Raw genomic sequence first — 16,489 nt, forward strand, 5'->3', positions numbered from 1 at the left:
GTTTTTGATTTAATATACCAAGTGACAAAAAGAGATAATGCATCAGTAATATAAGACATGAGAAGGTTTTTTGCTTTATTTAGAGTATTCCTTGGTTGTATTTTTAAAAAGCACAAACCCTTTAACATTTGACCAGGGCTTAAAATTTGTCTATTGGAAAACCCAGGACATATTCCACTGTTACTGAATTTTTCATATATTTGGATTATTTTGAAAAGGTAACATTTCTTTTAGCAAGTTCAAACATCCTTAAGGGAACCTTTTTAAGTTAAAGGTACTTAATTCTTGTATCACTTAAGTGCAAAAGGAGTTTGTAGAACTGAAAGGTGGAAGCATCTGATATAACAGGAGTAGAATACCTGTTTCTTCCTGACATTCACAAGTGGGAGACTTGTGACTTGAGAAAATGCCAGACTTGAAAAGCAGTGAGAAAATTGTTTCATATCATACATGTTGCATTCTTCTGAGTAGATATAAACTAGTATGTGATATTTATCAGTCTTGTAATTTGGGTTCAGAATCATGTTGAAGTTTTATTTCCTGGTTGTTGAATCACAGTCAGAAAAGGAAAAATCTGACTAAAACAAGGCAAAGCATGTAAAAGATAGCAACCTCATAGATAATCCATAAATTTCGTTTTTAATCTCATGACTATATGCAATTTCTCTGCAGATACCCTGCCTCAGTTTGTGATCCAGCTATTAACCAAGAATTCCTGATTTTTTTACTTTCCTCTCCCTGCTTTATACCTGTTTTTGTGTGTGGTACCACACCCACATCCATCTCTGAGTTCCATCCATTTTCCCTTATGGTTTTCTGTAGTGCTGTTACTAAAGGATTTGCTTTCCATTTGTTTTGTTCCATTATTAAGAGATGGTGCCTCATTACGCAAAAAAAGGAGACCCAGGTTGATTACAGGGAATAGAATTTTGAAAAATATGAAACTGAATTTAAAAAAAGCCTCAAACAAATGTTTCAAAATATGTTATTTTACAGTTGCATGGAGTGAGTCAACTGAAGCTTCTGCTGATGGTAGTTCTGTTCCTTTGACAGGCTTTTTTAATTAGAGAGAAATTCTGTGTTCTATGAGCATGAATTATGCCAGGCTGCCTGACTGCATTTGGGAAGAACAACCCAAAGTGTTGCTTTTCTCTAGGTGTGAAGCACAAGTAAATTTTATTAGATTAGAGGTATCTTTAAAGCTACATCCTCTCACGCAGGCTCTTGTGTGTGTGTGTGTGCACACACAGACTATCCTGCACTGTAAAGCTTTTGGCTAAGACTTCAAGGCCTTTTTCCTCTCACTCTCTTGAATAGCTTATTAGAGTGATGATACAAATGTCTTCACTTCTCCATTCTCTTCCCACAGCTTTTAGCTGTATCAGCAGTTTCAGCAAAAAAAGGCTAATTAACAGAATGAAATCACCTTCTGGATTTGAGGAAAGTTTTGTCCAATGAATTCACTGGTGACTGTTACCAATTACCTTTTGGCCTCTCATTGCTCCCCTGAGAGTCACTGAATATAAAATAGAGAACCAAATCTGCAGTACTGCGGGTCTGTGCAAAATAATAGTTTGCAAGTTAGAATTGATTTTTGCATTCCAGGGGAATAATCAGCCTGAACACAACAAGCACAGTGATGACAGGCAATGGCTTACAATACTGCACAGCATATTTAAGTGTTTGTCTGGCTGCATGTTCTGTTTCCCTGTGGGATCATAAGGTTATTCCCCAAAAAATGTCATCACAAACCCTCTCAATCCTCGGTCAACCTCATTTACATTTTTTTTGCCATGAATTGAGGACTTTTTACAGCATAAATGATTATTTTAGTAATGATACTTTTTTTTCTATCTTTTTTTTTTAAGCCCTAAAAGACATGCTGAGCATATTATCTCCATCCAGTCTGCCCCTGCCCCAGGATCATGTAGTGCTGCCAGCTTTTCCAGTCACCCTGCACTACAGCTTCTGAGCATTTTATGACTAGTTTTCAGTGACAGGGGAGCCTTCCCTTATTCTGTGCTAGACACTTTATGTTATATTTCCCAAAACAGACTATGGATTTCTGATTTTGGTGCTGTGATCCCCAAGCAAGGAAGTGGGATAATCAGAGCTGAGGCAGGGAGGAGACCATCTAGTTCAATGTCCTGCTCAGACCAGGGTCAGCCAGGGCAGGTTGCCTGGGATTGTGCTTTGTCAGGTTTTGCATATAAAGGATGGAGTCTCCAGATTTCTCTGAGCTACCTATTCCACTGTCCATTCACCCTCACAGTAGAAAAATTTTTTTCTTATTTTTAAGTGGAATTTTCTGTGTTTCAATTTCTGCTTTTAGTCCTGTCAATGGGCACCACTGCCAAAAGCTTGGCTCTCTCTTTTTTATTCCATTGCAGCAGGTATTTATCTACATGAATCAGATTCCCCTTAGACTTCTCTTCTGTTGGCTGAACAGTCCCAGCCTCTCCTCAAATGACAGATGCTCCTACCCATTCATCATTTTTGTGCCCCTCTGCTGAATTTTCTCCTCTGTCAGTCTTGTACTGGAAAACTCAGTGCTGGATCTGGCACTCCAGGTGTGGCCTCACCACTGCTGAGGAGAGAGAGAGGAAGGAATCTCTCTGTCCATCTGCTATCAGTGCTCTTCCCAGAATAGCCCAGGATACCTTTGGCAAGGACATGTTCTTACTCAACATTTTGCCCAGCAGAAACTCTGAGTCCCTCTTGACAGAGCTGCTTTCCAGCCAGTGGCCTCTAGTGTGTGCTTGTGCCTCAGATTATTCCTCACCATATGCAAGATTTGGGATTTACCTTTGTTAAACTGCATGAGCTTGTCCAACCTGCAGAGGTCCCTCTGGATAGTGGTACAACCATCTGGTGTATCAGTGATTCCACCCAGTTTTACACAAGGGACTGGTCTCTAGCTAGACTTTGTGATGCTGATAACAGTGCTTTAAACCTGACAGTTCAGCCAGTTTTCAGTCCACCTCACTCTCTGCTGTTCTAGCTTGTACTTCATCAGCTTCTTTATGAGACTCTAATGGAAGAAAGCATCAAAGACCTTCTTGTAGTCAAGATAAGCAACATCCAGTGGTCTCCCTTTACCTAGCAAGCCAGTCATCTCATCATAGAAAGCTTTCAGGTTGGTTAAACGTGGTTTCCTCTTTGTAACCATGTTGACTGCTCCTGATCACCTTCTTGTCTTTCCATGAGTTATGGAGATGGTCTCCAGAATAGGTTCATCCATCACCTTCTCAGGGATTGAAATGATGTTCTTCCCTGGATCCTTCATCCAGGGGCAACACTTGTTTTCTTCCAGTTCTTGGGAACTTCTCCTGATCCTCACAACTTTTCGAAGCTAATCAGGGAGTCACTTTGCAGAGATGTTGGCCAGCTCCCTCAGCTCTCATGGGTGCATCCTGTCAGGTTCCAGGGACTGATGTGTGTGTGTACAGGTTGTTTAAGTGCTTCCTAACCTTATCAGCCTCCACTGAGAGAAAGTCTTTAGCATTAGTTCAGACTTCTCCTCTGGTTCCAGAGGCCTGGGATTCCTGAAGGCTGATCTTTCTAACACAAGCTGAGATAAAAGAAGGCATCAAATACCTCAGCCTTTTTCACGTCCTTTGTCTTCAGGTCCTGCACCTCATTTTCTCTGGTCTTCTTTTTGGTGCTTATGTACTTGCAGAAGTTTGTCTTGCTGCCCTTCACAGACCTTGTCAGACTGACCTCCAGGTGGGTTTTGTTTTTCCCTAACCCCAGCCCTGCCTGCTCAGACAGTGCCTCTATTGCTCCTGACAGAGCAGGCAGCAAATACACAGAGCAGTAAGTGCTGGGTAACCTAATTTGAGTCCTTGACAGAGACCAGCAGTTTGGGGGTCAGGCAGGGGCAGGAGCCTGCAGAGCACTGTCAATTTGCTCGAGTGGCCCCAATTTCTGCCTGAAGAATAAGGCAAAATCTCCCTGCAGCATTTTCTTCCTTCTAGTCCTTTGTGTTTAGTCTTTGCACTGAGCTGATTTTTACTTAGTGCTGTTTAATAACGAATGGATACCAAATCACCTTTCCTGCTGCAGGGGAGCCACGGTGTGAATGGCAGTGGTGGTAGGGGGAACATGGTACATAGACTGGAGAATCTAGACACTTGGGGAATCTCCTAGGATTGATTGCTTGGGAAGTTTGTGATTCTATTCTGATGGTGTAGAGTGATAACCATCAACCCCTTAAAAGAAAGAGCCCTCTCTGACCTGTTCTTTTGTTTTTTTCTTTCGAGTCACATACTTTGATATGTATATTTCTGATAAAAAAAAAAGAAATTACTTTTTATGTACCTGAAGAATATGTTTAAAAAACCAGACACAGATAATACAATTCATAGTACAATTTTTTTTTCATTCTATTTACACCTCTTAACACTCCACTTCATGCTCCATACCTTGCATTGCACATTCATTGCATTGTCAATGCATTGCTCCCTTACACAGAAATTGTGTTCTGTTGCTCACTGCCTCACTTATGTACTCCTTCCCGAGGAAAGCTTCTTTGTTCAAGTTGTCCATTAATCAAGATTAACCTCACTTTGTATGGTCAGACATGAAGGAAATGTTAGAGATGAGCAGAACTTCTGGTAGGGAGATTGTTTATTGAGACCAAGGCTGGTGGGAGAAAAAGCTGTTTCTTTTGCCATGAGTTTGACTCCTCACACTGAGCTTTCACCTGCAGGCAGCATAGTGGAGGGTGTTTAAGGTTTAGGCTGCAGTTTATGTCACATACCACATTTTGTGAGGCTTACAATGCTGTTTGGGTTTCTGCTGGAGTCTTCAAGCACAAGGAGATGAGTATGGATGCACCTTTTTTATTTGACTTGCACTAGGTGAACTATTCCTATGGTACTGCTTAGGCTGTAAATACACCATACAGAAATCAAGTCAGTTAAAATCTGGGTAAGACTGTCTTTCATATAAGTTTGTCACCTGCCAGCTTGGAAATGTGAATTAAGCACATTCAATGCATTATTCGTCTTATTAATAAGAATTATTTTACTCTTGGGTTTCTCAACACATTAAAAGAAAATGCAAACCTCAGCTTAAAGTAAGTAAAGCGTAAATCTTACATCATAATTATTAAAACTGACCTAACAGTTGGTGTTAAAAAAGCAACTGTCTGGGAATACTAAAAGATTAAATAAGGTGAGCTTCATGAATGTCTGCTAAAACATTCTGTCACTGAAAGGATTATAGTCCAGATCCATAGATGTACTATACTGATAACTACTCTATTTAAATAGATTTATAATTTTTAAGCTGCTTTGATCTTGGTAGAATTGATTTACTTTATAACAGAAGAGGAGCTAGCCAGACTTCTTTTCCCCTAGTTCATCAAACCCCAGTCATTTTTGCTCCTAAATGGAAACTGCTGAGACAATGTATGGCAGTGCTTCCTTCCCATCCTCCTGGAACTCCAAATAAATTTAGTTTAACAAAGACCGGATGTTTAAAATAGTAGAGGGAAGTTCTTAATTTCAGTGAAATTAATACATAGGAGGAGTAAGTTCAGAAGTATTTTCAGCCTAAACAGAGATGACCAGATAACTGGGTGTCCTGTAGTAGACAGAAGGACTGAAAGGATTGAAAGCATAGGAAGGACCATCCACTATCAATAGGCCTAACAAAGCTTTTAAAAACTCTGCTTTCCAAATTAGTTAACATTGCTTCAAAAGGAACATTTTCTTTTTTTTTTTCCTCTTTTCAGTGAAATTTTGCCAGTTCATTCCAAAATGGCCTTTGGGTACATGGCAAATCAAAATTCTGTCTACTCTTGTAGGTAAACAATCTTTTTTTAGCATAATGTTTACCAAAGTGCATAGATATTGTAAAAGGAAGTTATTTTTCCAAGTTACAATCTTAATTACCTGACTTTTGTGTCCTTTTTTTTCTACTCAATGCACTGTCAAAATCTAGTCTTAGGAAGCTGGTTACTGTTTCTAAGAGAAACGTTAATAATTATCAAATTCAAAAAGAAAAAGAGATGAAAATAAAACCAGCACTGGTTTTGGTCTTGTCTCACTGTCTTTGCTTTTGCACTGGCTATAGTGATAAATAGCACTATACTTTAAAAGTGGAAGAAAATAATTGATTAGACCCTTTCCCTTCATTTACCATAGTGCTTCTTTCCCCTCTGGGTTTGTGCAGTTTAATTTCCCATTGATTCTTTAATGATTATAATGTCATAGAGAAGGCAGTGTTTGTCTTCATTGTGCACTCTGGATAACATGCCAGACCTGAACCTTTTCTTGCACGTTCTGGTGTAGGTCTGTGGTCGTTTGACTTGGAGTGAAGTGAGGTCTCAGGCCAACTGAAGAGTGTATGGTGAGTGCATCCTTCTTCTGTCACTGGCAACATCTAATTAGTGCCAGTCCTTATGCTGCAACATTAGTTTTGTAGGTCAGACACTGAAAGACTAATTGCAGAGAAGGGCCAAACACAAACCATGGGCTCAGTTATTGTAATCAAAAAGGTAAAGCTCATGACACTGGAGGAATTTGTATATGAATAGTTCTAAATGCGTGTGGCAGGTATTTCACGGGCTTTTAGCATGTACTAAGGGAAAGGATGTTTTAAATTCCCAGCCGAATCCCTTTGGTTGTGATAGATTTCTGTGGATGTCCTCCATTGCAGTGTGGTACCAGAATTGTGGTGCAGTGGCAGTAGGTGATGATAAGGAAGATCTTGTTTCTCTTTTGTTGATTTCCACTTCTGTCTGAAAACCATTTTCCATTCTGATGACATCTCTTTCTGCTTTATCTTTCCTGTGATCAGTGCTACTCTTTCAGAAGCACTATACCCCAAATATAGAGGATTAACATCCCATGCATTATTGTTTTCAAGGAATATCTACAGGAATTGTTTTTAAATTGTAGATTGAAAAGATTTGTTTTCATATTAAAATTATCTGGCTTAATTAAAGCCATCTTCACTGAAATTTTCTGTAAGAATAATATTTTTAATAACACTGTAATAATTTCAGGTTTTAGAATTATTATATTTCAAATATAAGCCACAAGCAGAATTAGAGGGCAGAAAAGGTTTTAACAAAACCTCCAAGCAGTCATGATCTGAGCTCCACAGGGAGCTTTATCACATACAAAGAGATTAAAAAGAAGTCATAGTCTACTGATTAAGTAAATGGAAGAGAGAGGCATGGAAAGACAAAATGTTGGATTCATGCCTGGGATGCCTTCACAGAGAGCGTGAGTGCCATAAAGTATGTTGCTGGAATTGAACTCTCCCTTGCAACTTTATGATTGGGATGCATTACCCTTGGCTAAAGAGCAAAATTTATTTCTGATTAAAATAGAGTTGGATGGCGCAAAAAAAAGATAAAAATCAAAACTCTGCGCACACACACACACACACACACACACACACACAACCCCCCTGTTTTTTTCGAGGCCCAACTCCATCCCTTCATCCTCAACTCTTCTACCTCTGCTCCCCTACCTTTCACTGGAGTGCTGCAGTGGTGCAGGGCAATGGGGAATGGGAGGTTGTGGTTGGTCCATAACAGCTCCTCTATGTCTCTTCTCCTTCCTCCTTCCCTGCTCCAGTGTGATTACTTCCCATGGGTTGCAATCCTTCAGGATAAATCTGCTCCTCTCTGGGCTGTTGTGTGGACACCTGCTCCAGTGTGGTACTCTCCACGGGATGCAGGATATCCTTTTTTGGCACCTGGAGCAACTCTTATCCCTCCTCTTTCTTTTATCTCGGTGTTCCTTCTCCTCATGCTGCAGCAACAAAGTAAAACCTTAAGTAAAAATGTTATTTTTTCGTCACATTTTGTTTTTTTGTTTAGTGAAGCAAAATCAAAGGGCTGCCTCCTCAGCTTGGCATTAGAAACAATATTCAATCTTGTATTTGCAGCAGAAAGCAAAGATGAAGAAACCATGGGAGTGTGAAGCCAAAGTAGTAAATAGTTTTATTACATGTTTATAAATGTTGTATTACTGTACAGAGAAAGAGACTGATCTCCCAAAGGCCTGAGCTTGCAAATCCTCATTTCATTCTTGGAGTCACATCATGAATAGTTTGGAGCAGTGTGTAACACCTTGGCCATTAATTGCCATTAACTTTGCCATTAAGAGCTGTCAAGCTTTTTGCAACACAAGAGCAACCACACAAGTGATGGGGGAAATTAAAAGAATGGGAGTGGGAGGAACTTGGGGGTTTTGTGTGCAGTGCAGATGAACTGAGAAAAAAAAAAAAAAGAATATTTTGTGGGATTCAGGTAAGAGTAGGAGGAAACAGAGTATTATAATTTCTGGTTGTTAAGATAATAGAAGCACAGGTATAACACAAGAAGCAAATATAAAATGCAGCACGTGTAGGGGATTGAATCTGTTCATATTTAACTTATTTATGCAATTTTGAACATTCAAAAGTGTCATGTGACACTGAATGCTAGACACAAGTCTTCTATCTGTACTTATTAAATATGTATTAGGTTTACATCTGAAAACTCTCTGTCTCAACAGATTGAACAAGTGACTGGTGACACTATAGTTTTCTTCACTGTTCTGATTCTGTCTGCTGGCATTTAGTAATATAGGAGTCAAAATCCAAACTGGTTATCTCTGAGTATATGTTCTTAACTGAAAGAGGAAAAAGTACAAGGAGAGAGAATCTAAGAAGTGCAGTTGTAATGTTATTAAGGTCTGATATAGTTACTTATTGCTGGAGTAGAGTTTGATCTGTCAGCAAGCATCCCATAGTTTCCAGTTGTTGATTAGGGTCAGGCAGTTGTACACGTCTCATAACTTGACAGGCACTTAGAATAGCATCTCTTTTGTCCCCAAGATCTTGATATGAACCCCAAATCCCATGCAATACATGGAACATTGCATCCACATGCACTTTAGGTTGTAATGAGATAAAGACCCTCTAAAAAAAAACCAACCAAAAAACCACTCTGACCACCTCCCCCCAGATAAACTACCCAAAACAAAACAATACATGTGATTTACAGATCATGTGTGTTAATTGGATTGTCTAAAAAAAGTCTTGTTTTTAGAAACCCACAATCACCTAAAATACACCAAATGTTTCTTAAAAACCTGTAAAGGAAAGGCATTTTGAACAGGCTGCTGTGCTGTGATCAAGGCCTGAGGAACAGGGAGGTTGTGGGGTCTCCCTCTCTGGATGCATTCAAAACCCACCTGGGTGTCACCTGTGTCACCTGCTCCAGGTGACCCTGCCTTTCCAGTGGGGTGGGACTAGATGATCTCCAGAGGTCCCTTCCAACCCTAACAATTCTGTGACTCTGTGGTCTCTGGCAAAGTCCATACTGAGTATTAATGTAGCTGAAGTGTGATCAAAAAAATAGCGTGAGCAGAAATAACTTTTCAGCACCAGTGGAGTTGCAAATGTTTATTAACCTACAGGTGTGGTGGTCAGAAAAATAAGTTTAAAAGTCATATTTTGATAAAAAATGTTTTGTTTTTTGATAATTTTTTTGATTCAAAATATTATCTTCATAAGATTTCATTTTCCTGTCAGTTGGATGTACGTTTTTGGCCTTTAAGAACACAGAAACTCATCAGAAAGTTGTCTTAACTGTTAAAGTTATTAATGGGTAAAATTATCCCTAATACTTTATTCAGCAAAACATCATGTCATAAGGAGACTGGAAGAAAGTTTTAACCCTGCTTTCGTAGTAAAGCTGAATAGCATTAGAGTGTTTTCAACTTATGCAAAGGTTTAATTATTTCCTTGCACTGAGATGAATTAAACGTGCACTTAATTATCTTGCTGAAGTGAAGCAATTTCTTTAGTAACTTAACCAAACAACATACAGCACTTAAAAATACACGTGCACTATGGGGCTCCTCTTGTCTCCCTTTAAAACATCTTGTCTACTCTGCAAGGATAGTTAATATTCTGGTTGTGGTTTACAACTGCTTGAGTGCTTGATAATTTAACATTATTTTAATAGCTAAAGCTGTATTGAAACCAGCATACTTCATGGAGTCACACTGGGTAAAAATATTTGGAAGTACCTTAGATTTATCATTAATTCCTTATTTCCATTGTGTGTTGCAGGTGACATTTACGTTAGCGCTGCTGAGCTGGTGTAATGCGAGGAAGGACACATCATGAAATGGAAACATTATCCTTTTTTGGTCATAGTAGCTGTATTCAGCCTTTCCAGATGCCATCAGTTACTGGGCCAGCTCATTCCAGGTAGGTACCTCTTGTTTAAACATAAGTGTTCATGTTTCTATGAGTCATGATGTGTGCAGGAGTATACCTGAAGTTCTCTCTTGGTGTGTTAATGTGTGTGTGTGTAGCTGAGAAATTTATGAGCAAATCTACATATGTAACACACAGGATTTCATAATTCAACTGTATTGTTTATGCTACAATCAGTTACTTTATTGATTGCGAAGGAAATTATAGAAAAGGAGTAGCATGAAAATATGAGAAGGTTAAGGCGACTATTAAAGCATTCATTTGATTAGCACTGTTGGTGGAGTGAAGATAGTGCAGGAACAGACCTGAACATCAAAGGGAATTGGAAATCTATAGAGAATCTTCCTGAAGAAGGAGCAAAATAGCAGCAACTGTGAAATGCTGAAATGCAGTGTTTTGGTGAGGCCCTAGACACCAGGGATTGTCCTGGTGCTTGTGTGTGGCAATTGTTACTGGTGCAGAGAGGAGTTGCAGGTGTGCATAAAAATGGCAAGATACTATCCAGCTTTATAGAGAAGGTGGTGGTAAAATAGGCAGCCTGTATTGCTTCATCAAACTTGTTAAAGTAACACACAGGAAACAAAATGTGTTTTGTAGTATTGTTTATTGGTTTTGGTTTTTTTAAGAATAAACCTGTAAAAAATTCAATATTTGTAAAGAAAAATACAAACAACCTTTGATCCATGCTGCTAATGATGTACAACCTTTCAGGAAAACACAATAACTACAGAGGGAAAACAAAAGCTACATGATTTTTTTGGTGGTTGATTTTTTTCTACTTTGAATAATAATGCAGAAGATTTCACTGGCTGACTTTCTGAGTTGAATATGTTGTGCATACAGAATTTTGTGGCTATGCAATTCTTCTCCATATATCTCTGGACAACTAGCTCGGATATAGACTACTGAATGAAAAGAGAAAGGAAAGGGTTTTCCTCAAGGACTTGTTCACCTGTAATGAATGGTGGTTCACAGAAAATAAATTAAGGAAATGAATTGTTATTTTTTTTTTCCCCCGGCTTTGCTGGTTTCAAATGCAAAAAGACTCCAGAATAAAGGAAGATGTAAGTTAAAATTATCATTTTAAAAGTTTGACCTCAGACTTCAAACATAATCTCAAAGCAATTTACCTGTCACAAAGACATCTACTGCTCATTTTAAAAGGAACGCCTGCAGATCCAAATGTATTTGCATGATAGCTACCTCCATCCACTTGCATTGGTTTCAATTTGGTCCTGGTTTTGTAGTCTCCACTAAAAAGACTGTTTGCATTGTATTACTTTTTCCATCAAATTAGTTTCAGAATAAAATCACAGGTGGCATTTTGATTTTTTTTTTTTGTCCCTGCTTTGTAATTTTCATCACAGACCTCAGACTTGAACCAAGAGATTACTGTACTTGGCCAGACATCAGCATGCTCAGCCTTGCTGGCAGGGTGCCAGGAGTGTGATTATCACAAAAGATCAAATAAAGCAGGATTATTTTTTTCCCTTTAAGCAGTTCATCCCATTCATTTTGCTCTTTTCATGTCTATTCCTTACAAAGGCACATCTCCTCTTTTTTTTTTTTTTTTTTTTTTTTTTTCTTTTTTAATGCGCAGAAAGAGCAAAATACCTGTGCAAAATCTCAAACTTTTCCCTTAATTTAATGGGGGAAAAAGAAATAATGATTCTTTAGAATTCTACTGTAGCCATAAAAAATATCAATAGAGCAATAGGTAACAGCTTTTCCTGAGGATTGTTAAGAGCACTAAGCAACTAGAATGTCTGTCATCATAGTACCACTAAACTGTGTTATTTTATTTCAATAAAAAACATGCTTTTAAAATAACAAATTTAATGGAATTATTTTTAGATTATGTTATCAGAAACCTTTAAAAAAATGAATTTTTATGGTTTCAAACTCTCCATTTCCATCTTGCCTAAAAATTGAAAATTGTTCCAGCTTACTGATGACACAGCTTGTCACGTGAAATTAAAGCTATCAGAAATGTGTTAAAGCTTCCCCTCGGAACTGGAATACTCAGCTTTGGTAAAATGTGATGAATTTTAATGGTGGCCCCATAACTTTGAAACATTTGTTGTAGTTTTTGCTGGATCTTTTCATATATTCTTGTCAAGTCTCACTCATTTGCATATGGGGTCCACAGGGAAGTACTGTCTCCCCCCTTTATTAAAATCACGGCTGAGCCTTTCATCTCATGTCATTACATCTTACCTCTAATTCACATATAAAATACACTCACAATTCCACTATGACTGTCTCCTGAGGCATAAAGTATCTCTGCCTTGGCACATCTTTATTTAATCAGGGATTGAACATTATCTGGGAAAGATGTGATTTTTTTTTTTTTTCTCCTTCTTTCCAGTTGCTCTGCATATTTAAAAGCTGAAAAACTTGATAGCTGATTTTAAAGTGCACTGATCTAAGAAAACATGGCATTAACTAATGCCACATCATGTTTAGATGCATATGTCAAGGTCTGTGTTTTCAGTTAAGTCATTAAAATGCTTTAAAGTTACCAGTTTGTAAAAAAAAACAAAACAAAACAAAAACCAACCAACCAACCAAAAAAAAAAACCAACAAAACACCAAAAAAACCCAAACAAAACAAAAAACCCTATAAGTTTAACCTACACCAAAAGGTTTTAATAACTTAAACTAATTTTTTTTGTGTCTCTTTAACATCAATAGAAGTGACTTCAAGCTTTCAAATTTGTGGTCTATTAATAAAGACAAAAGAGCAAGCCTCATGGATTTGGCTGGGTTTGGGATCAGGTCCTTTAGCAGTGAGTATTGTGGAAGTGCCCTCCATCTGAACTGGAACAGATGCCACATATGTGGGATCTTGTCAATCCTTGAGCTTCACAGAGATATCTGGACAAAGAAAGTCTTGTAAAAACATGGAATGGCAAATCTTGAAAACTCATGGTAGATCATTAATAGGCTTTAATTAGATTGTTAGAATTAATAGATTAATAGGATTCTCTGTAGATCTCTCAGAGAGGAGGATGAGGAGACAGCCATTTCTAAACCCAGATTTCGGAGAAATTTTGATTGGAGCTTCTAAACCTGTGTTCTCCACAAGTACCATGCACCGTTTCTCCAGGAAATATGTTTCCTTTAAGAGATGCAGATATGTAACAAAGCATAAGATATATAAAACATACATCATGAAAGATAAATTTGGAAAATGTGTGTCACTATTGTAAGTTAAAAAAAAAAATTAAAAAACTGACCCTCTCTGGTAATCATAGAAGCTTACTGAAATCCTGAAGAGAAGCAGTCCAGGATTTAACTTCTTCTGGGGCAGAAAATAATGTTTTAAATTTTCTTTTCCCTAATACTTCTTGGCTTATTAATGAAATACTACAGGAAATAAGTTCACTCTCCTAACTCGTTTGCCTTTTTTCAACAAGAGACAATTATTCATAGTGGAACTTCCATAAATTCAGATTGTCTTTCTTTCATTGCCTCTAAGATGCTATAGTATAAGATATCCTTTTGGAATCTTGAAAGTCTTACATTAGAGCTGTTGTCAAGTTAATCATAATTCAGTAACATAAGTAACTGAATTTTTTGGTATCATCTTTTTGGTTTTTTTAAATCACTGTTAACTTTTCAGTACTCAAAACTTTGTGATCTGGCTAATGAAAACAAGACTTGTAGTTTTGAGCTACTTATCACATTGTTGACTTTGTTCTCTGAATATGATACTTGAGATTTATACATGTGATTGATACATTTTGACAAAGAATTCTGTATTCCTCTAGTTTCCCTGCAACCTGTGAAGGTACCTTGAATAAATGGTTCCTAGCCCTGGAAGATCTTAATTTGCTGCTTCATAGAGAAAATTCAGGGTCTTATCATGTGTATTCAGGCGTTCTTCTGTACTTTTTAAATGCCTGAATGGATTTTCAATCAAATATTCAAAATAAATCTGTCAATGATCTGAACAAGGCACTGAATAATTCAGATGAAGAATTTAGCTGGTTTTGTGGTTATGCAGCTCTTTTTCTGAGAATAACGTTTAAAGAAAAAGAAATGTTCGGCCAAACCCAAAGAAACCATATTTTATCTATTAGCCATCTTTTGGCACAGATCCAGAGGCAAAGAGAATTGGATGCTTAAATTTCATGTAAGCCTCTGATCATGAAGATGTAAAGTGAGAGTGAAGGCTTATTGAGCTAAGGAAATTAAGTGACCAGTGGTCTCTTGGCACTTTTCAAGGGGTGGGGGATATGAATTTAAATTCCTCCAATTGGAAGGTAGGTGAGGATAGTTTTCATCCTTTCTGAGGAAGTGATCTGACAGCTAAGCTCATGTTTATGACAGGCATGGCAAGGGGTTTTTAGTTATAACTTTGTATTACTTAAAAGTAAAACAGTGTTTTTAATTATTTTGTGATGAGCCAGTAAACCATTCAGAGCCTGGTTTGTAGGTCACAGGGGAAATAAGGCCAAGGGCAGAAGCCAGAAAAACCCCCAAAACTTACATAAAGCTGTACCTTCTCAGATATAGAGCTATAAATCCCAGAGTAATGATAACTGTGAAGAAGGAAGGACATGATTTAAGAGAGTCACATTTTTAAACATAGGTCCCCAAATTCCATGCAAATTCCACTTATTCTTTCCTTGACTCTGAGGCCAAATGAAGATAACTTTTATCTATTTTTTGATTAAAGACATACATATAAATACAAGAGTGGAAGTGTGTTGCTCTGATGTAGGAACACTCACAGAATTATGGAAAAAATTAGGTTAAAAGGCACATGGAAATCATTTAGTCTGCACTGGATGCACTATTCCATGTGCAGACTTGTGAATGACAACTAGAGGGAACCAGTCACTCCTTGACCTCCTGTTTGTGCTCTCACTAGAGCATCCCAGTATTTTGGTATCCTCCCCTAGGTCAAGGGCACACTGCCAGCTCAAATTCAGCTTAACAACCGTGACCACAGATTCATCTTGTTGTGTCATTAACTTTCCATTATATAAGTTCTACTGTAGAAAACAGAATCTTGGAGGATCTACTCTATTGGCAGACTGTAGTGGCAAGAAGTACCTTGTTTTGGTGCACGTTCTCTGGTAATTTTGTTTTCACAGGCTTTATGAAGTGTCAGTCTCAGTCATAAATTACATTTTTGTGATCCTAATTTAATATAACAGTGACAAATGCATCTGTAGGTGATGTGCAGCAAGGGATGATGATTTAATGTATTGTTTCCAGTTGTAAGTGCCACCAAGTTTGTAGACTGTGGTAGTCAAGGTCAAATTCAGAGAGAGTAGACAGACAGTTTTAGGCCTTGCTGGGGCCAAGGAACATGTGGAAAAATGTGCTTCTGTCATGCACATCCAATTAACTTGAAAGAGACAGAAACAATTGTCAATTCAGACCTGAAAAAAAAAAAAAGAAAAAATATAGACCAAACCAAACACCACTCCCAATTTGGCTGGATCCCTCCAAAGAAGGGACTCTGTTTAGATGGAGTAAATAAAATGAAAATTGAGAAATAGAAAAATTGGCATCTGTGCTCTTGTAAAGACTGTGCTTGTGTTCATGTTCATGTCTGGCTCTTCCTTCTCTTCTATCCCTGCAATGTGCATAGGCCATACTGAAACCTCTTATAAAGAGGAAGCAGCACCAACTGAGATCATCTAATTTGACCACTGCTTTTTTTGTATACATGTGTATATGCATTTGTAAGTATGCTTAATGACATACAGTTATCAGTTAGTAAGTTTTAAGACTGAAAAGTCATCTTGCCTCATGGACCATTCAGCTTTCTTTGAAATGCAGACCAATATGTCATCCTTGCAAAATATTTTTAAAATAGCCTATATCCTAATATTCATGAACCAGATCACATTATGTTATGATACAATGCATTTGTTATCAGGGAAACATTACTATGTTGCTATGGTATAATATTACCATGCCTAATTTCCATTATGACTGTACAAACGAGATTACTTAATAACACAAGAGATAATAATTTCTGTTAGAAGAAAATGGAAAGTGTGTAGTAAATCTCATATAATGTTTTCAGTTAATATACCTCCATAATGATCATGTAATTTTTTTAGTCACCCATACCTGCTGGTAGAAGTAAAAGTAGATAGCTATTTTTTTTATTAATTTAGGATATTGTGACCAAATTTTAAATATTTTCTGAGTCAATCAGATATATGCCAGCTGATTTTTTACAGTTTTGACGTTTACCCATCTTTGTGAATTTGATTGGCATCAATACATT

The 16,489-nt window shown here is 37.6% G+C and overlaps 1 protein-coding gene across 1 annotated transcript in view; it reads left to right on the forward strand.

Moving 5' to 3' along the window:
- ROBO1 (roundabout guidance receptor 1) overlaps positions 1-16,489 on the forward strand; it is a 715,278-nt gene that overhangs the window by 79,572 nt on the left and 619,217 nt on the right. The window contains exon 2 of the mRNA XM_027710067.2: positions 10,084-10,224. Within this exon, the coding sequence (XP_027565868.1) occupies positions 10,137-10,224 (88 nt within the window). The 5' untranslated portion in view covers positions 10,084-10,136. The remainder of the gene's footprint in view (positions 1-10,083; positions 10,225-16,489) is intronic.

Source organism: Pipra filicauda, unplaced genomic scaffold, assembly GCF_003945595.2.
Source record: "Pipra filicauda isolate LSUMZ 115617 unplaced genomic scaffold, ASM394559v2 scaffold59_size3379749_pilon, whole genome shotgun sequence".
In the NCBI taxonomy this organism is placed as follows: domain Eukaryota; kingdom Metazoa; phylum Chordata; class Aves; order Passeriformes; family Pipridae; genus Pipra; species Pipra filicauda.